At 41.4% G+C, this 27,653-nt stretch overlaps 1 protein-coding gene across 1 annotated transcript; it reads left to right on the forward strand.

Annotated features, from left to right (window-relative positions):
* Positions 1-472: 472 nt before the first annotated feature.
* YWHAG (tyrosine 3-monooxygenase/tryptophan 5-monooxygenase activation protein gamma) lies at positions 473-26,467 on the forward strand. The gene is made up of 2 exons (XM_028505572.2): positions 473-958; positions 23,079-26,467. Exons 1-2 carry the CDS (start codon positions 872-874, stop codon positions 23,733-23,735), a joined length of 744 nt encoding a protein of 247 aa, XP_028361373.1. The 5' UTR covers positions 473-871; the 3' UTR covers positions 23,736-26,467.
* Positions 26,468-27,653: the final 1,186 nt, after the last annotated feature.

Raw genomic sequence — 27,653 nt, forward strand, 5'->3', positions numbered from 1 at the left:
GGAGGGTAATAGTTTAGCTCCCAATGTTTAGCTCCTTAATTCAACCACCCCAGGCATCACCGCAGCAGTTGGGTTCCACGGTAGACGCATCCCCCTAACTCCCCCATCTGTGAACCACCTTGGCCTGCTTCTTTATCTCGGACACAGGTCCAGGGCTAAGGCCCCAGCCTATTCCCTCGTAATTTCCTGGAGATTATGGGGTGGGGCCGTGAATCAGCACTCGCTCTGACTGACACAGCCAACGTCCCCGCCAGGGGTCCCCAGCAGCAGTAAAATTAGAACCCACCCCCTTTCCTCCGCCCGCGCGCTATGACCCCTGGGAGATGTAGTGTTGACCGCCCCTTTGTCCTTGATCTCTCTAACGTACGTCTCACCTCACCGGTAGATGAACTACAACTCCCAGGGGCCCAGCCACTGGGGCCTGTCAGAGCGAGGGTCTAAGTGGGGAGGGGTAGGGGCATCTGGAGAAGCTGGGGCGCAGGAACCAGGGTGAGGTGAAGAATGGGGAACAGCGGGGAAGGAAAGGACACCTACAAGACGGCAGCAAACTGAGTTGAGAAGAGACCTGAGCAGCGGAAGAGCCGGGGCGGAGCCTGGGCGGGGTGCGCGGGTGGGCGGGCCCTGTACGTCACGCGGCGTGGGCGGGACCGCAAGGGGTTGTCCTCTCGCTGCACGCACAGCAGCCGCAGCCGCCTCACTTCTGGTCCCGCGGTTGCAACTCCAGCCGCAGGCGTCGCGCCACCTTCGTCTTCTCAGCCGCTCGCTTCGTGGGTCGGTCCCTCAGGCACACGGGCTCCCGCCGCGCCGCAGCTGTCCTCAGAGCCTTCAGGCCTCCCTGGTTTTCTCGCCCGGCCCGACTCAGCCCGCGAAGATGGTGGACCGCGAGCAACTGGTGCAGAAAGCCCGGCTGGCCGAGCAGGCGGAGCGCTACGACGACATGGCCGCGGCCATGAAGAACGTGAGTTTCTCTTCCCCTCCCCCCTCATAGCCCCAGCCTCTTCTCGGACGCGAGCCATCGTTTGGACAACCCAGGGATTAGTCGCCTGTCGCGATTGTAGGGTTGGCCGCCACTCCTCGCTCACTGAGGGGACGGGGAAGGTCTTAGTAGCGAATGGGGACCCGGGTTGTGACGCGGCCTCTCCCCGGGAGTCCCTCGGGGCCGGCGGCGCTGCCTGCGAGGCCCTCCCCGGCCTAGGGTTGGGGCGGAGTCTTGCGGGACTAGTCTCAGAAGCGGGGTCTCTGGTCCTACGTCTCTGGGGTTGGTGGGGACCTGAGCGGGGGGCTGTGCGCATCCTTTGTGCCCCACTTCCCCTCCTCCCAGCTTTGGTGTGGGGGCGGGGGACCGCATGGATGCGGTTCCTCTTTCTCTCCCTTGTGTCTGGGCGGCGCCTTTCCCATTCACTCAGCATGTCTCCCCGGTTTTCTAACCCCCTTCTCCCCAAAATCGTCCCCGCTGCATTTACTGACAGATCCTGTAGAACCTCCCTGGGGAAAATGTAGGCTTCCCCGAAAACCTGGGCAAAATCGAAAGGTTCCTCACGTTTTTCTTAACAAAAGGCTCCTCTTTCTCCATTTCCCAAAGCAAATCCTTTTGCTTTTAGGAACGTTTTGTCTCTCGCTAGCGTTTTCATTGATTGTTCTCGACATGTCATCTCCATTTTTTCCTAATGTTTTGTATTGAGAAGGGTAGGTATTGTCTTTAAAATAAAGGTTGTGAATTTACCTGACTGGTTCAATTCGTGACATGCTGTTTTTAAAATACAGGCACACATCTGTTGAAATGAAGTTGAAAAAATGTTCTCTGATCTGTTATTGCAAACAAAGCGGTGGTGGGAGGCAGTATCAAGTCATTCCAGAAGATTCTGCATTTGTCATATTGCAGAGAGCCTAGAGGAGGTGGAGGCTGGGAGGAGTTATTTTAAAGGGGAAAAAGTCTTAAAATTTTTTTTGTTAGATACATCGGAGGCTTAAAAAAAATTGCTATCGCATCCTCGTGCTGCTGGAAAGGGATCCTGCTCTCCAGTTGTCTGCAGATTCCTGCCTGTATTGCACCATTTTTTGTCAGTAACACTGTATTTATCTAATGGGCTGTTAACCAGTTTGATTTTAGAGGAGAGGGAGGAATTGAACATTATTAAATGAAACATGGAAAATCCAATTAATGATTTAGGTCTCTCACTATCTTAATATTTAACTTCCTGCCTTATGTAACAAAGGTTTTAAAATGCATCTCCAGTGTGAAGTGGATTTAGGAGTGTACCTTGCATGTTAAATCTTTTTAATGAAGCGATACAGGCATTACAGATTACTGGACAACTTTATGAGTTCACAAAAGATGATAATGCTGATGCTTTTATATTTTGTCAGTAACATGAACAAAAATTTTTTAATCTTGTTAAGGAAGAGAATTGATTTTGAAATTGGGAGCACCATCGAATTAATATAGTGCCACAGTTCCTATCTTAAAACATTTTTTAAAGCTCAAATAATACAGGTTGCACTTTTCATAATATAGGTTCATGTTATTTAGACTCTTCTCATTTTTCCATACTTCAAGTTTCTCAGAAAAGCGAGTGACCTCGAGCCCATATCCATAGCAATCCAGTGATGTCACACACAATGACACAGAGGCTGCAATGCACCTAAGGGCTGGTAGGGAGTATGCAAATGGCATTTGTCCAAGGTAATGCAGAAATTAGCAGATAAGCCAGGTGGAGTTGAGCACTTCATCTTTCACCAGATAAGGATTGGCACAAAAAATAAGGATTTCATTTGTCCGTAGACATCCAAGTCAGTGACCTCTAGATATGCCTATTCATTTTGCTATTTCTAGTTTTCTCACAAGAGTGTATAAGATGTTTGTAATTTTAAACATTCATCTTGCCATTAAAACTGGGCAGTGATGGAATAAAGATAGATTTTAAACAAGAATACATTCTATGATCATAGTGCAGGGACAGGCTGTATACCTGGGTTTATTGCCTATTATTAACTTGGCAGGTTTAATAAAAATGTAAAAATATGATGCCTTTGTAAAGGGCATCGTTTTCAGTAAATGTTAGGGAATGAGAATCTGTTACAAAACACTAGGTTCGGATTTGGGCAGGTTCTCTTTTGCTGTGGTTGTGCTTCTGCTCCTTAATGGAGTTTGGAGGAATGAACAGTTTATAAAATAAAGCAGACCTTTTTTCAGACCTATTTACTGTGACTTTGGGGAAGTAGATGTACCTTGCACCTACATTTCCTCATCTGTTCAATGGGTCAATACCTAACAAAGTTATGAGGATTAAATCAATGCAGTAGGTGCTCAAAATGGTAACTATTTACAAAACTTTGTTTTTTCTTCTCACAAAAGTCATAGCAGACAATTTGGGAAATACTGGAAGATACAAAGAAAATAGTCCTATGTGTTAGAAGGATTAAATTGTTTGCATTTAATGAAATTATTCTAGTAATAACACTGTTGGGACCTGTGCAGAGTGGTAGTTGTAGGTGGGTAACCAGGATAGAAACAATATGCAGTGTTTATGCTTTTAAAACAAATGTGTAGTCTTGCATTTAAGGAGAGAGTTAACACCTAGGTGTTTCCTACTGGCTAGACAATACTGTCTTGTACTTTGGATTTTACTGCCTCCTGAGAAGTTAATGTTCTGAGCAGGCTATAGGTACTTCCTGGGGTTGGGGGTGGAGAAAAAGTTTCTGGGACACTAACTTTGTTGAAGTCATTGGATTGAGCAATTTAACTCGGGTGTGGGAGGGGGGGCATTGGTCACAAAAGGCTATCTTAATTATATTTAAAAAGTCTCCCTAGTAGAATCGATACACTTTAAAATTCTTAGTATCTCAAATACTTTTTCCTGCTAGCTATTCCAGGAGGCTAGATCAATAGCCATTATCGCTAATGGAGTAATGACACCTCTGTAGACTCTTCAGAGGTGGAGCTCTGCCAGCCATTATTCTAAGTCATGTGGTTTCAGTTGTTCTCTTCTTTGGGGCGGAAAGAATACAGATAACAGTTTGCTTTTTATATGTTATCCTTCACAGTAACTGAAACAAATATTAACTGCTTTTTCTGATTATTAAAAATTTTAGATGATGTTGCTAAATGTACATCCTCCTTAATCTTTTGTATTAACTGCTGACCCTGGGGAGGATTTTCATCCCTTAGTACTTGGAGAAACCCTTACTTATTTATCACACCAAGCTCTAAATGATTAAAAAGAGTGGAGAAAATGATCTTGCTTTTATTGAGGTAAAAGTCGCATAAGAACTAACCATTTTCACGTATACACTTCAGTAGCATTTAGTATATTCATAATGTTGTATAACCATCACCTCTAGTTAAAAGCGACGATGATTTTGCTATAGCTGGGTGGATTTCAAAACAGGACTGATTTAGGAATATGTCAGTAATGAAGTGCCCACAACAACAAAGCCAAAGGTAATGAATATCCCTTTGTCTTTGTTTTCTACCTTCTGGACCTTTTCAGCCTAACTTTTAAGAAGGGGCTTAGCTAGGTTTATATTTACGTTTTAAAAAAAAGTTACAGAGCTTAAAAACCACATGGTGCTCACCCAAATAAAGAACAAGTTACCTGAAATCAGGCAACTCACTATAGAGATCATGGAAATTTTGCTGGTGTTCTTACAACTTATTTTCTTCCCCAAGGCCCACTTTGTTAGAAATGATTTCCATGCTGTGTGTTAGCAGACCGCTGCTGAACACCTTGCAGTACTGAGAGTAGTGAGCGAGTCGAGCATGGGGTTCTTAAATGATGGGATTCCTGTAAATAACATGTTAAATACATTGTATTGATGGTTCTGTGGCTGCCAGAAGCTTCTCACCCTCATATCACTACTTTGATCTAGCAGGGCATTTTTCTGGATTTCTACCAGATTTCATGGGGTGTGAAAGAAAAGTGAAGACCATTTTATACATTTTATAGTCAAGGTGGGGGAAACACGTATCAACCACTATTTTTTGTCTTATTTTCTAGGTTCTGTTTCTTCTGTGTTTGAACAGACATTTGAAACTATCATTATGGGCAGGGGGAGATGGCACTATATTTGTTGTCTCTCTAGGTGACTAGTGCCAGCTGCCTTACGGCCTTTCCTCTCATAATCGTTTTCCTTTTGTCTTCCCCAAATTCCATTTCAGGTATCAGCTGTCATTTTGGTTTGCTATGAAAACATATCTTTCCTTAAATTGGCACTTGTAGAGCTCCTTGGAGTTTTGACTTTACTAATTTATGAATTTGAATAGTTAAGAAAATTAATGTAAAAAGTAATCAACAAAAATTCCCAAAAGAAAGCTTTAAGATAAATGGTTAAATAAGTGGTTTGCTCCCATGATTTTGCAGAAACAATAAATATTATAAATCTTAAAGACTTTGCATGAGTTTTTTTTCCCCTTTTTTTAAAAAACTGTGGAAGTCTTCCCTGGCTGGTGTGGCTCAGTGGATTGGGTGCTTGCCTGCGAACCAAGGGGTCACTGGTTCAATTCCCAGTCAGGTCACATGCCTGGGATGCAACCAGGCCCCCAGTCCCAGTAGTGGGGCATGTAAGAGGCAACCAACCACACATTGATGTTTCTCTCCCCCTTTTTCTCCCTCCCTTCCTCTCTAAGAATAAATAACTAAAGTCTAAAAAAGAATGTGGAATTCTAAGCCAAATTTTCATCAGCTTTCATCTTGAAGGGTATGATGTCCCTCAGAGGTAGATTTTTCTTTACCTGAGTTTGAACAGTTAGTGCGCCACAAAGCATTATTTGGGTTGTGAATTGGTAAATGAAAATGGGAGTGTTCTTACATATATAGGTATATATATTTAATATTACTTTCTATTAGTTTTAGGTGTACAGCATAGTGGTTAGACAATCATACTTCACAGTGTGTTCCCCCAATATTTCCAGTATGCTTTGGTACCATAGTCGTTTCAGTATCATTGAGTGTATGTCCTATGCTGTACTTCACATCCTCAACATATATTGTTACTTTTTTAACACAACATTTAAGAAATTTCCAAATAAACTCTCATTGGTCTTATGTCCTTAATTTTTGGAGCAATATCTTATTTTTTGTAGAGATAGAAAGCCAGATTTAGTAAGTAAGGCCTAGGTGTAGTGTCCTTTTCTTAATGATTCTGTTACTAGAACAGGGGTGTCAGAGCTGGGAATATGACAGTGACAGCAGTGGGCAGCTGAACATGTAATGACAGTAGTCGCTCAAAAGGAATCACTTGTCCACCCTTCCCCACAGCTGAGTGTGAAGAGCAGCTGCAGTGGTGTACAGCAGTGAGAGAAGGCTAAGAGGTAACAAGGGGAAGGTTACCTGTTAAAAATGCAGGTTTGTTCTGAAAGAGGTCATTTAAATTTTATTAGCTTTCTGAAAGGAATTAGGAGTATGACAATTAAGCCAACTGTATTTAAATCACCTAGATCTAGGAAACAAAGTTGACTATGGTGCCAGTACTTTAAGGATGCAGAAATAATCTTATCTTTTAAAAACTGAATTGTTTTACTTCAGTACCATTCGATTCAATACAGCGTTCCTTTTGTAGCAGTCCAGCATGAAACCGTGAGTGGGTATGTCTTTGCAGTGGAGGCCTAGTGTGGATAGTGGCTGCGTAAGCGATCCCATGTCCCCTGCCAGAGCACTTTCCCGTGCAGCCTGCCTGGTATGGGTAGACTGTTGTGGATAGTTATTTTCAAATCATATTCCATTCTTCACATACTAACTACATGTGGTCTTCCCTAACTACATTTGTGTAGTAGAAATAGAAACCTTAAAGTTTAGGCCCGGCCGGTGTGGCTCAGTTAGGTAGAGAGCATTGTCCTGTAAGCTGAAAGCTTGTGGGTTTGGTCCTGGTCAAGACGCCTGCTAGAGGCAACCAACCAATGTTACTCTTTCACATGGATGTTTCCCTCCCTCCCTCCCTCCCTCTCTCTCTCCCCCTCTCATTTTCCCTCTCTTTTTAACAAAGAAAGAAAGAAACTTCACAGTTAGACACTAGCTTTTTATTCTAGACTGAAAATGACCTGATCCAGAAGGGCAAGGAGAACTAACAGGATAGGAAAAACAGGAACAATAGTCAGAAGCATTCTGAAGCAAGCAGAGCTGGTGGAGACAAGTATTATCACCATAATAATTCCTCATGGAGGAATATTGCCATCATATCTATCTACAGTTTTAGACTTGCTTTATCTTACCTTTTCCCCTTGATGTTATTTTAAGGATATTTTCTGTCATTAGTATTTTCAGTGGCTAAATAATCCTGTGGATGTGTCATAATTTTAATTATTTTTTGTTTCACATTTAGGCTGTTTTCAAATATATAAATGAATACTGTCATGAATATCTCTGGCTAAAGCTTCTGATACAGTTTATATATTAGGACAGAGACCCAAAAGTGAAATTGGTGAAAGAATAGCTAAGAATAATTTTTAAGGATCTTGAAACTACCACTAGTACTAGGTGATGATTTCTGAAAAGTTTTGGAAGATGTAACTGTTTGAATAGGTATTACATACACATGGTTCAAAATTCAAGGATACCCTACCACTTTATGTTAAAAATAAAATGAGATTGAAATGGGGGAAAGCTTGACTGCTGCCTTGTTTGTGGCAGATCTCCCTTTTTCTGCTTTCTTGTGGTTGGAATGACTGCCTTAAAACTAACAGTGAAACTCTCAAAATCTTAACAGAATACAAGGATGGTGTAATACACCCTCACGTAGCTCCCTTCATCATTTGTCAGCGCATCGGCCACTCTTCTGTCTATATACACTTTCCTGCTCTTGCGGCAAATCTATTGAACTAATCTATCGAATGTATGGCTATCAAACTAAAATTACCCCTATTTGGCACAGATACTCAAATTGCGAACAAGATTTCTTTACATTCAAATTTGGCCATCTCAAAGGGTAGTTTCTTGCTTAAAGTATTTAATCCAGATGGCAGATAATTTAACCTTTCTTTCATTTTTGAGAGTAGTGTTTAAGTTAACATCCAAGTGCTCCTTGCCCCTCAGCTTTTACACTCAGGAGAGGGGTTGGTTGAAAGTCTGGGTGGGTCAGTAGTGCGGAGAGGAAAGACTATGGGGTATCTAGGTTAAAAGAATAGAGTTCTGTCATTACATTAGTATGTTGCTTCCTTTTTTATTGCCCCCATCTTTTTTTAAAGGGTAATGTGGGTAGATTCTTTTGTCAGTTTTAGCTTTTATCACCAGTCTGATAGAAGAGCTAAAACCCAGTTGATTTGTTGAGGAGGATGTGAATAAACTTGCTCTTGTTTGCCTTCATAGCTTGCCAAACTTTTTTTTTTAACCCTCACCTGAGGACACTTTTTCATTACCTTTAGATAGAGAAAAGAAGCATCGATAGGCAGCGCCTGTCTGCCTGTGCTGCCCTCCCACCCCCACCCACATGTACCCAGACTGGAGATGGAACCCAGAACCCGGGCATGCCCCTGGCCGGGAATCAAAGCTTTCGGGTATGGGATGATGCTCCAGCTGACTGAGCCACACTAGGCAGGGTGCCAAGCTTTTTTTTTTTTTTTTTTTTTTTTAATTTAATTTTATTTTATCATTTTGCCTTAACGTTAATATGTTGCTGGGGAGGGGGTGGTATGTATAGATAGATACTAAGTACATACTAGCTGTCTGGGCTCAGACAGCTGGGTTTTGAATCTATGCTCAGAAGTATGGAGCTTACCAGCATAATGGTACCAGTAATGCAGGTGGCTATTCTGCCATTTTATTTATTTACTTTACCATTTGAGGGTTCTACAGGTAAAAACTAGGTTTCTTTAAGACTAGATTTTGGGCATTTGATTAACTTACTGAGGAAGGGAGGTAAACAATATGGTAAACTTGAGCAATTGTAATGGATTGAATTATAAAACTTGCATAGAGTATATTTTTATTGATATTACTTATTTTTAAACATTTTTTGTTTATTGATTTTTTTTTTGAAAGGGAGAAACATTGGTTTGTTGTTGCACTTATTTATGCACTCCTTTGTTGATTCTTGTGTGTGCCCTGGCTGGGATGGAACCCGCCATCTCGGTGAATCAGAATGGTGCTCTGACCAACTGAACTACCCAGTTGGGGCGCGATATTACTTATTTAGAACTATGTCTAGCGTGTAGATTCTCAAAAATGCTGAAAGAATTATAACTTGTTCTTATTTTGGGTATATAGTATGTTTGCATTTTGATCATGCCTTTTCTCTGTTCAGTGCTGGCTTACTATATACATACACATTTACAGGCTATATGTATATGTGCATTTTTAATAAATGCTGGCTAAAGACTTCTGTCGTCTGTGAAACCCCGTCAGTATCATTGTTCACTGCTGTTGCAGCAGAGCACTGCTCTGACCACAGTGGAAAACTTAACATTTTTTAGTATGACTTTTTTTTACATCTGTTCTGAGATTTCTGAACTGACTAAAATCTTGTTGGGAAGATAGAAGATGTAAGTTACACAGTCTTAGATAAAATATTGCAATATAGTTTGACATTTATTGTCACTTGTGAACCATCTTCATATACTTCCCTACTTAATTTCACAAAAGTTTTAGAAAACGATATTCCCATTTTGCAAGTAGAAATATTTAAGTAATATGCCTAAGAGTTGAACTAAAAGTATTTTTTTCCTAAACCTAAGGCTATTCTAAAAGTTTTCAGAAAGAAGTCAAAGGTATAATGTGTATAAATGGATACTGGTGATCTTTTAACTATTTTCTCATTTATTTAATTTCATTAAGTTTAGTAAATGTTTCATTGGTTGCAGAAGCATTAAAAATCCTTTAAACTACTGCATGTTTAATCTTTTTGTTTAGTTGTCCTTGAGAGAGTTGTTGTGTAGTTTAGGTTAAAATACAGAACACATTTCCTTTAGAATAGTCCTAAGGTATATTACTCAGTGTGAGTGTAATCTGCTTTCTTTTAGAAAACATTTGATCTCATGATATCGGATGTTTTAAATACCATTTAACAAAGGAGAATTTCAGATTTTTAACATGAGGAGGTAAGTACTATAGCTTTGCTATTGGAGTCTTAAAGGTATTTCCAGCAGGTGAAAGAATGCCACTCAGAACTGAATGAGAGAATATACCTTACTTGAAAGAAAAATGGGAGGAAGCTGTGATCTTTTTGTACATCAAAAATAATATGATCTTGTGTAGAAACATGTTTTGAGGGGATTAGGGTAGAGATCAAGGAAGAAAAAAGGTGCTAATTTGAATATTTTGGAGATGGTCTAGGCAGGTGGAATAAGTGAATGATAACCAATCCAAAATCAGAAAGGGAAGATATAGTTGTGGTGAAGGATTATTGAACATCTGGGAATATTTATTCCACACATAAAAATGGAGTCAAGATCATTGCTGTGGAATTAGAGGAGGGCATCGAGGTCACAGTCTGGGCATCAGAGGAGATTTCCTAGAGGAAGTGATGCCAGAGAAGCATTTCAGGGGTGGGGGCATGGCATGAAGAGACAGGAAAGATTGGAAGAAGGGATGTCCAGACAGAGGGAATATCATGTTCAGCTTTGAGATGTACAGGGAGCAGAATCTGGTGCATGAATCATTTGTTCACTATGGCTTACACTCAGGGAATACTGCAGTAGTGTGTATTTGAGGGAATTTTAGTCTACAGAGGTAAATGGGGCAGTTCACAAAGGGCCTTGGGGAGTTTGTATTTGTTTGTTTGTTTATCTGTTTTATTTTTTAAATCCTCATCTGAGGACATGCCTGCTGACTTTAGAGATAGGGGAGGGGAGGGGGAGAAACAGCGATTGAGAGAGAAACATTGATTGGTTGCCTGTCATATATGCCCCGACCTGGAATGAAATCTGTGACCTCTTGGTTTACAGGACATCACTCTAACTGACTGAGCTACATGGGCCGGGGTGAGTTTGTGTTATTTTTAAGCTATGAGACATCACTGAGGGATTTTAAGTAGAAGAGAATCATAGTCTGATTTTTGGTCTGGAGAGATCATTGTCAGCACTGTGGAAATTGAATGAGAGGAGAGTGACAGAGGGAAGGAGACTTAACTAGTATTGTAGGTGTCTAATTGGAGAGATGAAAACTGGATAAGATGAACTAAGTTGTGGCCATGCTGAATTTGAGGAAACATTTAAATGGAAATAATTAGAGACATGGTTTCATATTAATAAATGAAAAGCATTTAGAACAGTGTCTGGCAGAGTGTAAGCAGTCAGTGCTATTTCTTCAGTAAACAAATATGTAAATATATACATATATATTATTTTAAGATTTTATTTATTTTTGGAGAGAAAGGGGGAGAAGCATTGATGTGTGATTGCTTCTCACATGCCCCCAACTGGGAACCTGGCCCTTAACCCAGGCATGTGCCCTGACTGGGAATCAAACTGGCAACCCTTTGGTTCACAGGCCTGCACTCAGTCCACTGAGCTACATCAGCCAGGGCACAAATATATATTTAAAACCCACTAATGACCAGGCTCTGGTCTAAGATCAGAAAAATAATGATATCTCCAACATTCTAGTTGGGAGCCTTCTCTGTGTGTGTGTGTGTGTGTGTATGTATACACACACACACACACACACACACACACCCATGATAATTAAAACCAGGCATAATAAGATCACGTAGGGGAAAAAAGAGGTGAAGTACATCTGAAACCCTGGGGAGTAGCACGTTAGTAGTAACTGGAACGAGGAATGAAAGACTAAGAGTAAATATAAATGCAGAAAAACAGGAGAGAGTGCTAACAAAAAGTCAGAGGCATTTCTTTAAGATAAGGTAATTTGGGTATGTGAAATAGGAAGACACTTGATGACTTTTTAAGAGTGGCCACAGTGGTAATGGGATGAGGAGTTAAAGAATATTAAAGAAATGTATCTGTTACCACAGATAGAGTAAATTTTCACTTAATATCCATAGGCTCTGCAGCTTTGAGTGATACCAGGTATAATGAAACTAGTTTTACCAATGGCTAGTTGATATAAATGAGAGTTAAGTTAGTGCAGCATTTCATCAACATTATAATGAAACATTCAGGAACCTACACTGTATAGGTTTATTTACAGAAACTTAATTTGGAAGGAAATAAGAATGAAGAGATGGAATTAAAAGGGATCATTTATTTTAATTGTGTAATTGGAGTACATGAGGTCTGTCCGGAAAAAGTCCAGCCATTGTTAATATAACAAGAATGGTTGTGTGACATCGATGTGACCTGGCAGCCAAGGAGAGTGGACTGGAATGCGCATGCATGAACAATGATAACTTCACTGTACTAGTCAGTGGGGGGTGGTAGATGCGGTTGAATAAGCATGTGTACTGTGTAGCCGTCACATTCAAAATGACTGAATAAGTAGAGCAACGAATCTGCATCACATTTTGCATTAAGCTTGAACATTCCTTATGCAGAAAGTATTTTGATGATTCAGAACGCTGCAGCTATGGGCAAATGGTGATTGGCAGCTTAATCATGACAATGCAACTGCTCATGCCTCACGTCTTATACAGAGTTTTTTGGTGAAACATCAAATCATCCAAGTGACTCAGCTCCCCTACCATCCAGATTTGGCACCCTGTGACTTCTGGCTTTTCCCAAAACTAAAATCACCTTTGAAAGAGATTTCAGACAATTGGTAAGATTCAGGAAAATACAACGGGACAGCTGAAGGCAACTGGGAGAAATGTGTGAGGTCCCAAGGTGCCTACTTGGAGGAGAACTGAGGTATCACGGTGCTATGTACAATGTTTATTGTATTTTGTATCTTCTTCAATAAATATCCCTGTTTTTCATATTTTGTGGCTGGATCCTTTCTGGACAGAGCTAGCTCATAGGTTGGTGGGAAATAACAGGAGATAGGAGAAGGAAAAATACAGGAAAGAGAACAATTGATGACTGTTGGGAGGGAAGAAGCATCTTGTTTGGCATACTGGATCACTTTTGCTTTTTGGCTGTTGCTGCTGTTAACGTTCGTGTAGAATTTTTTGTGTGAACATTATGTTTCCATTTCTCTCGCACACACTTAAGAGTGGAAATGCTGAGTCGTGGCAACTCAACTTTTTGAGTGTGGTACTTGAGTTCTTAACCTGGAGAAATAGATATGTATGGATCCCACACAGTGTTGTATCTTTAAGGACTAAACCTGTTTATTTACTTAATTATGTATTAAATAAATATTTTTTATATTTAAATGGTATTTATTTGTTTAAAAAGCTTCCCCTCCTTTGTTAAGAACAGTTGTAGAGTGGAGAGCATGTGGGATTTTGAGCCATTAGATTTGGGTTCCATTCTTTGGCTCTGAGTCATAATTTTCATAACTTTATCTTTTAAAGATTTTATTTTTAGAGAGGGAGGGAGGGAGAAAGAGAGGGAGAGAAACATCGATGTGTGTTTGCCTCTTGCGCACCCCTTAGCTGGTGACCTGGCCTGCAACTCAGGCATGCGCCCTGACTGGGAATTGAGCCAGTGACCTTTTGGTTCTCGGGCTGGCGCTCAACCCCCCTGAGCCACACCAGGTAGGGCCCCACCCTGTATATATTTTTTTATGACTATCTAGAATTCTGTTATATGGTGTATTGTAATCTAAGTAGTCTCCTGTCTAAGATCATTTGGTGGTTCCAGACTTTAGCTGTTACAAATAATGCAGTGAATTAGTTTCTGGAATGAAACTGTAGTGTCAAGGTTTTTGATTATTTATATTTTCTGATAATCTTTCCCAAATTGCCCTGTATACATTTATTGTGTCCACAGTGGATGAAAGTGCTGTTCACCCACTCTGTCTCCTTCATAGTAAGTCATTAAACTTCTAAGTTTAGCCAAGCTAATATTTATAAGGACTGGTTAGGCACTCTATGTATATTTTCCTTTTCTTTCAACTATCTGTTCCTTTTGACGATTTTTTAAATTATTGGTTGGTCTTAAATTCTTTTTAGGAGGTCTCCGTAAGAAATTAGCCATATGTCTGTGATGTGCTGCAGTGTTCACAGCATCAGAGACTCTGTATGGGCAAAAGAGCACAGGATTTGAAGGCAGAGGGCCCAAGTTTGTGTCCTCGTGCTGCTGTGTGTTAATGGTGGGATTTTGGTGAAAAGGCTGTTTTATTTCTCTGCATGATATAGAATGTTCCCTGTAGGGTAGTTGTAAAAAGAACACAGAACTTGGTGGTATCAGAAAAACAGGTGTTCCACCAGCTCTCCTCTCAACTGAGACCTTGACTGTGGCCCTGAATATGCCATGGAAGTTTTGTGACTCTGCTAGGATGTCTCTCTTCCTGGAAAGTTTTTTCCTTCTGCAATTTGTATCCAGTGTGACTGCTGCTGGATTATAAAAACCCAGCTAAAGTTGTTAATTTCTAATTAAAACACTGTCTAAGCTTTCCAAGCAGTGTTTTGCCATCTTTAAGAGTACCCCTGTGACTGATATTCTAAAGTGAATAAGCTTGAGTTCTCCTGGTGGAATATTGTATCTTCAGCTCATCGTGACACATGCTGGATGTTAAATGAATGCTTGATGAATTATAAAAAGTGGCCTTTAAGCCCTGGCCAGCATGGCTCCATTGGTTGAGTGTCGTCCTGCAAACCGAAAGGTTGTCGGTTCCTGGTCAGGACATGTGCCTGGGTTGCGGGCTCTGTGCCCTGTCCTCGTCAGGGTGCTTGCAGAAGGCAACCAGTCTATGTTTCCCTCTCACATCTATGTTTCTGTCCCTCTCTTACCCTCCCTCTAAAATAAATTTTTTTTAAATTAAAACAAAAAATGGACCTTTAAGTATATTTTTCTTGTCATTAGACTTGATGGGACATGTTATATGAAGTTTTCTAGAATGAATATGTGTTGGAGGTCCCCAGGACTGTCCCCCCAGGTTCAGTGATTTGCTAGGACCCAGCATGGAGTCTCACTTAGCGGCTATGGTTTATTAGAGTGGAAAGCTACAAAGCTAAATCAGCACAGGGAAAAGGTGCTTGGGGTAAAGATTAGTAAACTAGGCGCAAATTTTCAAGGGTCCTCTGTCAGTAGAGCCACACAGGGTGTATGTTTGAAATGTTATCTACCAAGGAAACTCTTCAGAGACCCCAAGGGTTTTATTGGGGCTGGTCACATGGGTACTTTCTGCCCAGCATATAGCAAAATTCAAGATGCTTAGAATGATAACAGGTGTTTAGCATAAACCACATTATTCACGCAGTTTAGGGACAGAGAAACATTCTTATCTGAAGGTGGCAGGAAATCCTTCCAAAATCCACGTTCTCAGGTGCCTGCCAGAGGTCAGCTGCACAAGCAGACCCTTCTAAAGGGAGCAGTCTTGAGCCTAGTTAACTCTTTTCTGCACAGCAAAGTTGAAGACACTTTACTCAGATAGGAAAGACACAACTTCAGATCATTTCCAAAAACTTCAGTGATTTTAGTAGACAGGTTACCATAGACTATATGATTAACTGCATTCAAGCAGAAGAACAGTGTCACATTTTTCAGTAATGGTGTATTCCACTGCCCGCACAGTAGATAGACACAGTGTCCACTGTGTGCACACTGATGCCCACCTCGTAAGCTCATTTCTTCTGTTTTTAGCGTAGGGTGTTCGTAGCAGTCACTGTGTCTGCTTTCATCTGCCTTTTCCATGGCCTCTTGGCCCTTGCAGATGATAATGTTCCAAACCTAGGAGGGCACAAAAAAATGCATAAAGGGGCCAAATGTCATACCTAGTGTTTGATGGTTTTTTGTTTTTGTTTTTAAGTAGACTATCCAAAAAGAACAGTTTTAGATTCACAGTGAAATGGAGTGGAAAGCACAGCCTCCCCTACTATCCGAATCTAAGTGGTACATTTACAGTCAGTGGACCTACTTCACATGTCATTATCACTTCCAAGTTCATAGTTTACATTAGGGTTCACCTGGTGTTGCACATTTTATGGATTTTGACAAGTGTATAATGGCATGTATCATAGACAAAAGTTTCACTGCCCAAAAAGTCCTTTTTTCCTGCCTATTCATCTTATGTGTTGGATGTTAACTTCAGTTCTTTGTGGAGATTTTCAGCTTCCTAAATAAATGTATTTTATGTTTACCACCATAACTGTTATTTTGTACTATCTATGTAAGATTCTGCAAGATAGAAGTATACTTTAAATAAAGTAAGATTAATGTAACAAGATGAAACACTTGAAGTAGCACACAATTTAAGGCTCTTGATAGATAAGTTGAATTTGTGAATGACATAAGACTTAAGGTGCTTTAAGACTTAAGGTCAGAAAGTCATCTAAATACCTTTTCAAGAATCCCAAGGGTTGGTAATCTCAGTAGGCACTAGTTAATCAATACCTAATTCCTTAGTAGCTGGAATTTGGGGAGTTCTATTTCTTAAACTGTTGGTGAAAATAACAGATTTTTCTAGCCTTTTTACTCACGGCTCTGTCTTCAATTCACTAAAAGAAATTTGAACTTGAGCTAGTATTCTAAGAGTTTAGAAGACAAACATCAAATTTGTTTCTAAGCAAAATATATAATGCTGGAAGATAAAAGCTTTCCACATTTTCCAGCGTCTGTAATAGTAAATTTGGGGACTGTGTTTTATAAGTGCTGCATTCTTACGATATAAACAATTCAGTGGCTTGAAAGACATGACCTCCCTTCCCAAGTGATGGATATCTCACATCTTTCCACATTGAATAGTCATTCTATCTTAAACTTTTTGGACACTTTTTTTTTTGTCTTTTAAAGTATATTTAGATGTTGAAAAATAGTATGGTTGTGATCTCTATTTTAATATAAAAGTTACAGATTAATTCTCATACAAGTCACTTTGATTTTAAGGATTTTTTAAGGTTCTGATTTAATGCTTGCATTTTTTTGTTTTGGTTTGGTTTTGGTTGATCTAGAGAGAGAGGAAGGTGGGTGGGGGAGAGAAACAAAAGTTTGTTGCTCCACTTATATATGTATTCATTGGTTGATTCTTATTATGTGCCCTGACCGGGAATCAAGCCCACAACCTTGGCATATCAGGAAAATGCTTTGACCAACTGAGCTATCCATCCATGGCTTTCTGGTGTAAGGTTTTCAGAGAAACCTTCCTTTCCTTTGAGCAGACTCTTCAGAGTTATAGGCTTTTCCCTCTTAGTTTTTCAGTGGCAGGGAACACCTGGGTATGTTCCAAATGTGGAAACCCCGTATCTAAAGGTGATATTGGCACTTCATAATCTCCATGTTCCAGTTTGTTTGAGGCAGTTAGACATACTTTACATGTGCACAAATTGCTACCTTTGGGCTCTGCATCCAAGCTTTATTTGCAGTAGGAGAGCTAAAGGTATATATTATACTGGTGAGGTAATTTGAGCTTTAAATAGTTCCTGGCTCTTGAAATAAGGACAGCATGATTTAGGGGAAAGGCCAAGACTCTCTATGTCAAAGGACTTAGGCACTCTGGCTTCTCCTTGCATGGGAGACAGTCATCAGGTTGCACTGGAAACTGCCAGTCTTCAGTATCTACGCATTCAGCGAACATGGGCCAGAGTCCTGTGGTTTGCGGCCCGAGGCCTGCAGAGGCCTCGGCTTGTTGGAGAGTTGGTCTGGGAAATTTTTCTAGCTGTATGATACTAAAGTTTATGGAAAGAAGGTTATGTAAGGTAGGTAAGGAAGTTTCAGCTTAGAGTAGAACACAGGATGAAATGGAAAAGAGATACTTGATATAGGATGATAAGCTAGAGATTGTGTAAGAAATTTAGAGGCTTCCTAGCTGACAATTAAAATGAAGGAAAATTATTCAAGTTATTATCAAAAGTGATTGCTCACGGTTCTATAGCATTTTGCTGTGTCAAGCACTGCATTGTTTGTCTGGTATAACCTAACAGTAACCTTACGGAAGAGGCAGAAGTCTTCATTTTACAGATAAGCAAACCAAGGCCCAGATGGATGAAATGTTTTGCTCCCCAGGTCACTTAGTAAATGCTGAGACTCAGAAAAACCCTGTCTCCTGGGATATTTGAATATTCATCAGAAATCAAGAGGAGTGACAGTGACCTGAGGGCTGAGAGTAGTGTCTCCCGAGCTTAGAATATATAAAGAATTGGATATGAGACGATAAGCCTCTTTATTCAGGAGCAGTGGTGTTTCCACAAGGCGATGTGCTAGGGAGGTCTTGGAGCAGAAAGCACCTCTGTCCTGATTTCCTCCTGCTCTAAAGTCCAGTGCACCAAATCCTAGTCTCCCACTCTGCGCTCGGAGCACTGAGGTCGTGTCTGGTAGAGGTACTCTTCTCTAGCATGATAATGGAGAATCAGTAATGCATAGTGTAAGGTTAACATAAGAAAAACTACTGATAATTTGAGGAAATATTTGAATGTATATTACTTGCTGGATATTTGAAGAGAATTAGTAAGCAAAGCATGATCAATTAATTTAAAGGATGAATTGCAATAAACTAATAAGTATGATTTGGTTTACATTCTGGTTTAATTATTTCTGAGAGATACTATTTAATTTACACAACCAGTTTCACTAAACAACTCTTTTCCACCCTATCCCCTTTATAGAAGTGGAATGCATACTGAATATAAATGATTCCTACATAGAAAACCATCTGTCAAACATCCCGCACATCCATAAGTAATATGAAGTAGATGCTGTGGTTGATCCACACAGGGAACAGTGAGGCCTCTAGAGAGAAGCCAGTTTAACTGGGGCTGGAAGGAGAGATGGGGAAGATTTCCTAGGGGCATTGGTATGAACTTGGTTCTTAATAGTTGTGTATTTTCCAGGCAGGAACACTGGAAAGTGTTCTAGGCAGGGGCAGAAGAACACAGAGCAGAAATATGACGATTTTGCTATTGACGTGTTACAGCTGAAGCACAGGCACAGGAGAGGGTGTGGCGAGGGAACCACCTCTTCTGCTGTTACTTAGGAAATAGCGAATGACCTGGGTCCCGTATGTTGTGACTTAGCTGTTGACTTAGTACACACCAGTTTAGATAGGCTAGTTAACTAGACAGATAAAAATGCGACCTCGGAATAGGAATAAAAAGTAAGGGAGGGCTCTGTCCTTGTAAAATTTTCTGTTCCATGGGGATATCAGACCCTTAGTAGTATGTGTGGGGTGACTCTGATAGCACAGAAGTTGAGTTATATAAATGTAGTGTCAGTGTCTTGATTTAATTTATTATGTTTTGTGTACAGCATAGTGGTTAGACATTTCTGTAACTTACGAAGTTATCCAACTTTGATAAACCCATCACCCACCCGGCACCACCCACAGTTAACTACAGTACTGCTGACGATGTTCCCCATGCTGCTCCTACATCCTCATGACTGTTTTATAACGACTAGTTTGTACTTCTCAATCCTTTCACCTTTTTACTCAGCCCCTTAATCCCTCTTCCATGTGGCAACCATTAGTTTGTTCCCTGTATCTATGAGTTTGTTTCTGTTTTGGTAGTTCATTTACATTTTATTTATATTCCACATACAAATGAAATCATATGGTATTTGACTTTCTCTGTCTGACCTACTTAGCATAATGCTCTCCAGGTTCATCCATGTTGTGACAAATGGTGGGATTTCATTCTTTTTTTTTTTTTTTTTTCATGGCTGAGTAATGTTTCATTGTATATATGTACCACATCTTTATCCATCCATCTGTGAATGGACACTTAGATTGCTTTCATATCTTGGCTGTTGCATGTGAAATGTCCTTTGTTACAGCTTTTGTTTCAAAAAAAAATTTTTTTGCCTGACATAAATACTGCTACCAGCCTTTTTTTCCCCCCATTTCCATCTGCATGAAGTGTCTTTTTTCATTACTTTTCTTTCAGTCTGCATGTCTTCCAGTCTGAAGTGGGTCCCTGGTAGGCAGTTTATGTAGGAGCCTTGCTTTCTTCTCCATTCAGCCACCCTATGTCTTGATTGGAGCATTTAATCCATTTGCATTTAAAGTATTGATAGGTACGTAGTTTTTGCCATTTTATTATTCATAGTTTTGATCTTTTTTTTTTACTCAAAAAGTGCTTTTTTAAAATATATATATATATATATATTTTTTTTAAAGATTTTATTCGTTTTTTTATTTTTTAAAGAGGGAAGCGGGGGAGAGAGAAACATCAATATGCAGTTGCTGGGGGCCGTGGCCTGCAACCCAGGCATGTACCCTGGCTGGGAATCAAACCTGTGACACTGTTTCGCAGCCTGCGCTCAATCCACTGAGCTACGCCAGCCAGGGACAAAGAATGCTTTTAAACATTTCTTGTAATACCAGCTTGGTGGATTGGAGAACTACTTCAGGTTTTTCTTTTTTAGGAATCTTTCTTCTTCAATTCTAAACGATAGCTTTGGTTGGGTAGAGTAATCTTGGTTGTAGGCCCTTCCTTTCCCTCACTCTGAATATTTCTTGCCATGTCCTTCTGGCCAGCAAAGTTTCTGTTGAGAAATCAGTTGACAGTCTTATGGGAGCTCCCTTGTACGAAACTTACCTACTTTTCTCCTGCTGCTTTGAAGATTTTCTTTTTGTCTTTGACCTTTCATATTTTAATTATGATGTGTCTTGCTGTGGGCTGCTTTGGGTTCCACTTGTTTGGGGCTTTCTGTGCTTCCTGGACTTATATGTCTCCCTTTTCCACATTAGGGAAGATTTCTGTCACTGTTTACGCAAATAGGTTTATAATCCCTTGCTTTCTCTTCTCCTTCTGTTACATGTATGATGCAAATGTTGTTCCTCTTGTCCCAGAGGCTCCTTAAACTATCCTTTTAAAAAAATTATGTTTGCTCTTCTAATTGGGTGTTTTCCACTGCTTTGTCTTCCAAATCACTGATTCAGTCCTTTCCTTCATCTAGTCTGTTGTTGATTCCATCTCGTTTATTCTTCATTTCAGTTACTGTATTCTTTATTTCTGACTGGTTCTTTTTAATGGTTTCTATCTCTTTATGTAAGTTCTCACTCAGCTCATCTATTCTTCCCCTACGTTCATTGAACATCCTTATAACCAGTTTTGAACACTATCTGGTAGATTGCTTGTCTCCATTTTGTTTAGTTCTTTTTCTGGAATTTTGTTCTGTTTCATTTGGAATTATGTTCCTGGTCTCCTCATTTTGGCTGCCTCCCTGTTTCTGTTTCTGAGTATGAGGCAGCTCTGCTCCATCTCCTAGTCTTGGCAGGGTGGCCTCGTGTAGTTAAGTGTCCTGTGGACCTAGTGGCAGAATCTTCCTGTTCATTTGAACTGGGAGCTCCAGGGGTGCCCCTTGTATGGGTTGTATTGTGTCCTCTTGTGGTTGAGCCTTGTTGCTGTTGGCATATCAGTGGGATTGATCCTCAGGTGGACTGGCTATGGGGATTGGCCGTGACCATAGCAGAGGAGCCATTGTATAGGGACTGACTCCACAGAGATTTTGCTTCAGTGGGGCTCTGGTGTGGTTCTGGTGCTTGCCAAGTCCACTGTTTGGGTGTGTCATTTGTGGATCGGATTGGGTGGTACTATGGTGCAATGTGAAGCCAGCCAGGCATGTTGGTTCTGGGACCTTTTGGGAGGGGCTCTCGTGCAGGCCGTGGTCAGCTGCTGCCTGTGCTTGGGCTTGGAGGTACCTGGGGGAGAGGCTATGCTGTGAACTGAGGTCAGATGACACTAGAGCTGGGGGCCTCACAGCAAGAGGTACAGGACACTGAGGTGAACCACTGCTTGCTTGGGGTTTGTGGACCTTTAAGATATTTTAGGAAAGACTGAAGCATGGGCCAGGGCCGGTAGCTTGTGAGGTGCAGCCTGTGAAAGAGATTCTGGCTGGTGCGTGGTTTGGGTAAGGCGAGATCTCAGGTATTCATCAGGGTGAGACCAGCGAGTGGTGTCAGTTGGTTTGGTGAAGATTCAGATTTGGTGCCTACTTGGGAGGGCTCAAAAAAGGAGCAGTGGCACCTGCCAGTGCTCTGTCCAGGCCAGCTTCCATCCTGTGCCCTGAAGCCAGACAATTCAGTTCCTTCCCATGTGTCCCTGGTGCTTTTTGAGCTGTTGCCCCAGCACTGAAGCGCAGAGTGAGCGAGTGTCTGCAGTAAGTCCACATACAGGGACTCCAGCAGCCCTTCATCTCACCTGGACGGAATCCCCACTGATTTTTACAGCCAGATACTGTGGGGCTGGGACCCCTCACTCTTCAGGGAGGGCCTCTGCAGCCAAGCTATCCTTCTGGATTCTTAACCACCACAATTTAGTTGAATTTTGAGGTGGTCACGGGAGGAGGCGAGCTCAGTGTTCACCTACTCTGCCGCCTTGGCCAGAGTTCTCGGTGTGTCGTTGCTTTTGTTTTCTTAAGGCGATTGTTAGTCTTTGGGTTGATGAAGACCTCTTCGAAATGGCTGTACTGAAAGAGGCATGAATTCTGTTGGCCACCTCAGGCCAGAAGCATTTTGTTCACCTCTCCATTCTTTTGTATTGCTAATGTATTCAGGCAAACACTACTACGACAAAGGTGTTCCCCAGGTTGCTAAAATCTCAGTGGTCAGACTCAGTCCCATGCCCCCAATTTTGACTGCCTCTCTGAGGTTTGTAATTGGTATGATCTTCACACAAGAGCAGAAAAATGTCCTTGTTTCTCAAAAGTGTGCTTGAAGTTGACTATATTCTCAACCAATACTCAAAATATTCCCACCCAGAAGGGATAGGGCTGAAGTTTAGCAGATAAGGCAAGGTTAGAAGGAAGCTGTCCTTCTGTTCTTATGAGAACAGGATGGTATATAAGAGATATATGGGCCGTCTGTACTAGAATCCCGAGGAACATGAGAGAACTGTTGACCTTTTGTGATTTAGGTCAAAATTTGATTTGCAATGTAATAGCTAGATTCGACAGTTCGTGGAGCAGCTCTGTGATAGGTATGTGTCCATTCCTGGTGGGGAGCAGGGTTCAGGCACCACTGACCCAGCTGCAATTATTTCTTCCCCTTTCCCTACTGTGCCTTCTACCTCCACTCCCCTTCCATGCACTCACACAGCCTGCCTTCTCTGTGAGTCACTTTAATCAGCTGGTGAATCTGTTTGTGTTTGAGCGGCGTAAAGATATGATTAATGCCATTGATACAACACCTCTTTTATTCTTTTCCTCTTAATAGGTAACAGAGCTGAATGAGCCACTGTCCAATGAAGAAAGAAACCTTCTGTCTGTGGCCTACAAGAATGTAGTTGGGGCACGCCGTTCTTCCTGGAGGGTCATTAGTAGCATTGAGCAGAAGACTTCTGCAGACGGTAATGAGAAGAAGATAGAGATGGTCCGTGCTTACCGTGAGAAAATAGAGAAGGAGTTGGAAGCCGTGTGTCAGGATGTGCTGAGCCTTCTGGATAACTACCTGATCAAGAATTGCAGTGAGACCCAGTATGAGAGCAAAGTGTTTTATCTGAAGATGAAAGGGGACTATTACCGTTACCTGGCTGAAGTAGCCACTGGAGAGAAAAGGGCGACTGTCGTGGAATCATCTGAGAAGGCCTATAGTGAAGCCCATGAGATCAGCAAGGAGCACATGCAGCCTACTCACCCCATCAGATTGGGCCTGGCTCTTAACTACTCCGTTTTCTACTACGAGATCCAGAATGCCCCAGAGCAAGCATGCCACTTGGCCAAGACCGCCTTCGACGATGCCATTGCCGAGCTCGACACTCTCAATGAGGACTCCTATAAGGACTCCACTCTCATCATGCAGCTCCTCCGCGACAACCTAACGCTCTGGACAAGCGACCAGCAAGACGACGATGGTGGAGAAGGCAACAATTAAGGCCCCCCCAGGTGGACTGGCAGCGCACGCTGATGCTACTACTGCAGTCTTTATTTTTTTCCCATGAGTTGGGGGTCGGGTGGGGGAGGGAAAGGGAGGGATGACCTTCCTAGGGAGAAACCCACGACCTGTTCTGTCTTTGATTGCCTCTTTGACATTTTTGCCAAAATACCACTAGTGGAAAGTCAGGCTAGCTGTGCTGGTGTTGGAATAGCAGCCTCACGCCGGCATATGGACTGTTCCGTAGATTAATGCAAGTGGAGCTGTCTGTCTTTAATTTAACTTATTGCTAGATAATAGGATCTTGAGATGAAAAGAAAACTTCAATGGAATGGCCCTCGTTAAATAAGTTCTGTGGTTCCAGTAAGAATTTTTATGTACATATGCTCTTGTCTTAATTTCTATCTCATCTGTTTTAGCTGTGCATTTTTTTCAGGGTGTAATCTACCAGACATGGAATAGTTTAAATCCCAAACTTGACAGGCTCGGAACATAAGGTATATTTATCCTTATGGTTTAGGCCCTGCTAGTTTTCTGAAGTTTCTGATTAGCTGACAGTATTAACACTAAATTGCAGTTTACAGTATTTCTACATTACAGCCATATGTAACATCAAGCCATTGACTGTATTTTTCTTTGCTAGTTATTTTGGCTTCACGTCCCTTCTCAGCCTTATCCAAGTTCTCTCTCTCTCTCCTAGGCCAAAGGCTGGCCTGAGGAGCATCAGAGCTACTTTAGGTTTTGGTTAATAGGTGCTTGGCGGGTGGCTGTGGGGTTTTTGTCTTTCTTTCCTCTTAAATCCACCACAAAAATTATTAACCAGTTTAATAGAAACATTAAACACCACAAAAATAGAGAAAATTCAGGTCTGTATGTCATTTATTGTATTGATATTTTCAGAGAAGTCCTGATCCGTAAACTGCCACAGCTCCTTCCTCAGGGATCATGCTGCCGCATCACTCCTCACTGCAGTCTTCCCCACTGCACCTTATCCTGGCGCCACTCAGTTGGTTGAAAAGCTGTTGGGTTGTAGAAGCTGGGTGGTCGTTTCGAAGAAGGCCGTGGTGCAGTGTGTGAAAATTCAGGTGGCAGAAGCCGACTGGTAGAACAGCCCAAAAGGAAGAGCTCCATCCATAGACGTTCTGCCTGATTCGGGAGCCTTGCATGTTGGCTTTTCCTCCCTGAAAACACTTGTCCCAGTCGTTCCAGGAAAACCAACTAAAACCATTATCAGATAGTAAATACTTAACCCCTGTTTGACCGAAACTTTTTCTATACAGATTTTTCTCTTTAACAAATGCATAGAAGTCAGAGGTTAATTTCTCATGCAGTTATTGCATGTGTTAGAATTGAAGGAAACCACATTGCTATTTTCACAAATTTGTCTTCAGTCGTTAGCCTTAGTCCTTCATTCTCGTTTTGGATAACTCTGTCTGAAAACATGACCCGTTGCATGTGTGGTCAGCCTTTTTTATAAGGTCAGCAATGGTGCGAACTCCCAAGATAGGTAATGACACCAGACTTGTTTTCTTTGTCTTGTTTAGGCAAGGAGAAGTATAAGTGATGATTGAGGAAAACTGACACTTGCTTTTTACTAATATCAAAATTGAGCTTACAGTTATGAAATGAGTACATTTAACAGGATCCAGGTTACAGTGAAGATAGAATGGTAATGATACTCTCTAACATTGCACAGTTCACCCAGCATGACTTTCCTTAGAAGGTCCCCTTCCTGTGCTAGAGTGGAAGTCCCAATTAACCAGACCCAACCGGAAGAACCAATAGAAGAAAGCTTTACAGCTATTTTGCCTTTACAGGGCCCTAAAGTCAATGCCATGGAAGGGGGAAGGTGGGCGGGGGGGGGGGGGGGGGGGGGCTGCTTTCCTTAATTTATCTTCATGTCCAGTGAGCAGTGTTGTGTCCTTGTAGCTTTTGGAAATGATTTACTGGAATTACAAAACGTATTTTTTTATTTTTAAATTTCAGCTTTGGCTCTGGCTGCTTTTTAGAATAATGCAAGATAAAATCATACCTGAGGGCTAAAAATGAAGAGGGAATGGTAGACTTGATATTTAAGCAGCTTGAATGGTTCCTTTTCTTTTCTTTATTTTTAAAGAAATGCACTTGCCTATGATACTGTCTCTCTGGTGAAATGATTACTCCTCCATTACTCTATTGATACAATATTGTGCATGCTAGTGTTGTATTTCTATACAGTAGCTTGAAATTTATTAACTTATACTGTAGGTGTTATGTATTCCTATGACAAAAAAATCAAGTCTTCAAATTTTTTAAAGTTTTTTTAATTTAATTTTTCTTTTTGGGGGTAAAGTTTGCTCTACCAAATAGTGATTGTAACAAATTGATCTGTTTTGGATGTTGCTATAGTGACATGCAGTTATATATTTTGTTTTTAAAAGGGGGGGAGAAAAGAAACACCAGTGTTAGCTTAATCTTAATGTCTGGTGTTTGTCATGGTGAAATTATAGCTATTACAGTGTAGGAGAACATTGACCATGTTCTCTGAATGAGCCTTTGTGCTTTTTGTCATGTTATGCAGTGAACTATTTTTAAGGTCTAATCAGTGATTATTTTTCCAACTCCGTGTTTCTCTAAGGAATTATTTCACACACGGACCATTCTTAGCAGTTTTCCTCAGTGATGGAATATCATGAATGTGAGTCATTATGTAGCTGTCGTACATTGAGCAAATAAACTTACAGATCTGATGTCAGTGCTAAGTAGTTTTATTTATTGAGTTGAATTTTTCCTTTGCTGGGGCTTTTGAAGGTTTGATTAGTTGTGAGTATTCTCTCCCTCGCCCACACTCAAAGAATGAGGTTGGATTGGGGAGTGGGGGGCAAGACCATATATACTGGAGAGCACTTATATCTGGGATTTGGACTTGGGTTTACTCACCCTGAAAAATCGTTACACCTCTTGGGCCTTCATTATTTCTCCTACAAAACAAGTGACTTAACTAGATCTTTGAAGGTGGCATGCAATTTGTGCGAAAGTGCAAAGACCGTAGTTTGAATCATGGCTCCTTTTGATTATTGGACAAATCACTACACTTCTGAGCCTTGGGTTGGGGTGGGGTGTGAAACTAAATGAAAACCAGTCATGCGCCTCTTCGGTATCTCTCTGGTGCCTTGTTGTTGGAGATCTCATCATGTGTTATATGAGGTGGTTCTTTGTACTTACGAGTGTTCGTACATATATTGTCTTGGGTTTTTCAATCCTTCTGAGGTGGCCAACAGCCATAGTTGGTGCGAGCTGACCTCTCGACAGAATGCTGTTGCTGCTGGCAGCTGTCAGTGTGTTCGGCACCTGAAGGGTTGCATCCCAGGGTGTGTGGGGTGTTCTGCCACGAGGAGGGCTCTGTCTACAGGGAAGAGTGCCAGGGCAAAGGCTTTCCTCCTCCATCAACTTGGGCATGCTCCAGTAAAGGGTGGGGGGGGGGGGGGGGCGCTGGTTCACCTAGTGGAAGAAGATGACTTTTTAAAAAGCTTTTGAGAAATTGCAGTTCATGCTTTAGGGATAACACTGTGTGTGGCTAGGTTTTTGTCTGTGTGTTCAGTGAAGTCACCTGTGTGTTCGTCGCTCAGAACCACTGTGAGAGGGCCACTGCAAGTGTAGCTGCGGAGCTAGAAGCGGCCGTGTGCCCAGGGTCCCGCAGCCTGCGGATAAGCCCACATTGGAGCCTCCCTGTGGCCCTTCTGAGCTCTGCCTCCCAACACCAGGCTGTTCCACTCAGCTAGGAGACTCAAACTGAGTAGCACCAACATTCAGCCACATGGACGGAGCTCTTTTAATGTGGGAATTACTAAGGTTAGAGAGATGAATCAGGCATCTTGCTAACAGGGAAGCACAGATAAGGGTGAGATCAGAAGAGTCCAACTTAATTGGAAGTAACGA

This window comes from Phyllostomus discolor, chromosome 3, assembly GCF_004126475.2.
Source record: "Phyllostomus discolor isolate MPI-MPIP mPhyDis1 chromosome 3, mPhyDis1.pri.v3, whole genome shotgun sequence".
NCBI lineage: Eukaryota > Metazoa > Chordata > Mammalia > Chiroptera > Phyllostomidae > Phyllostomus > Phyllostomus discolor.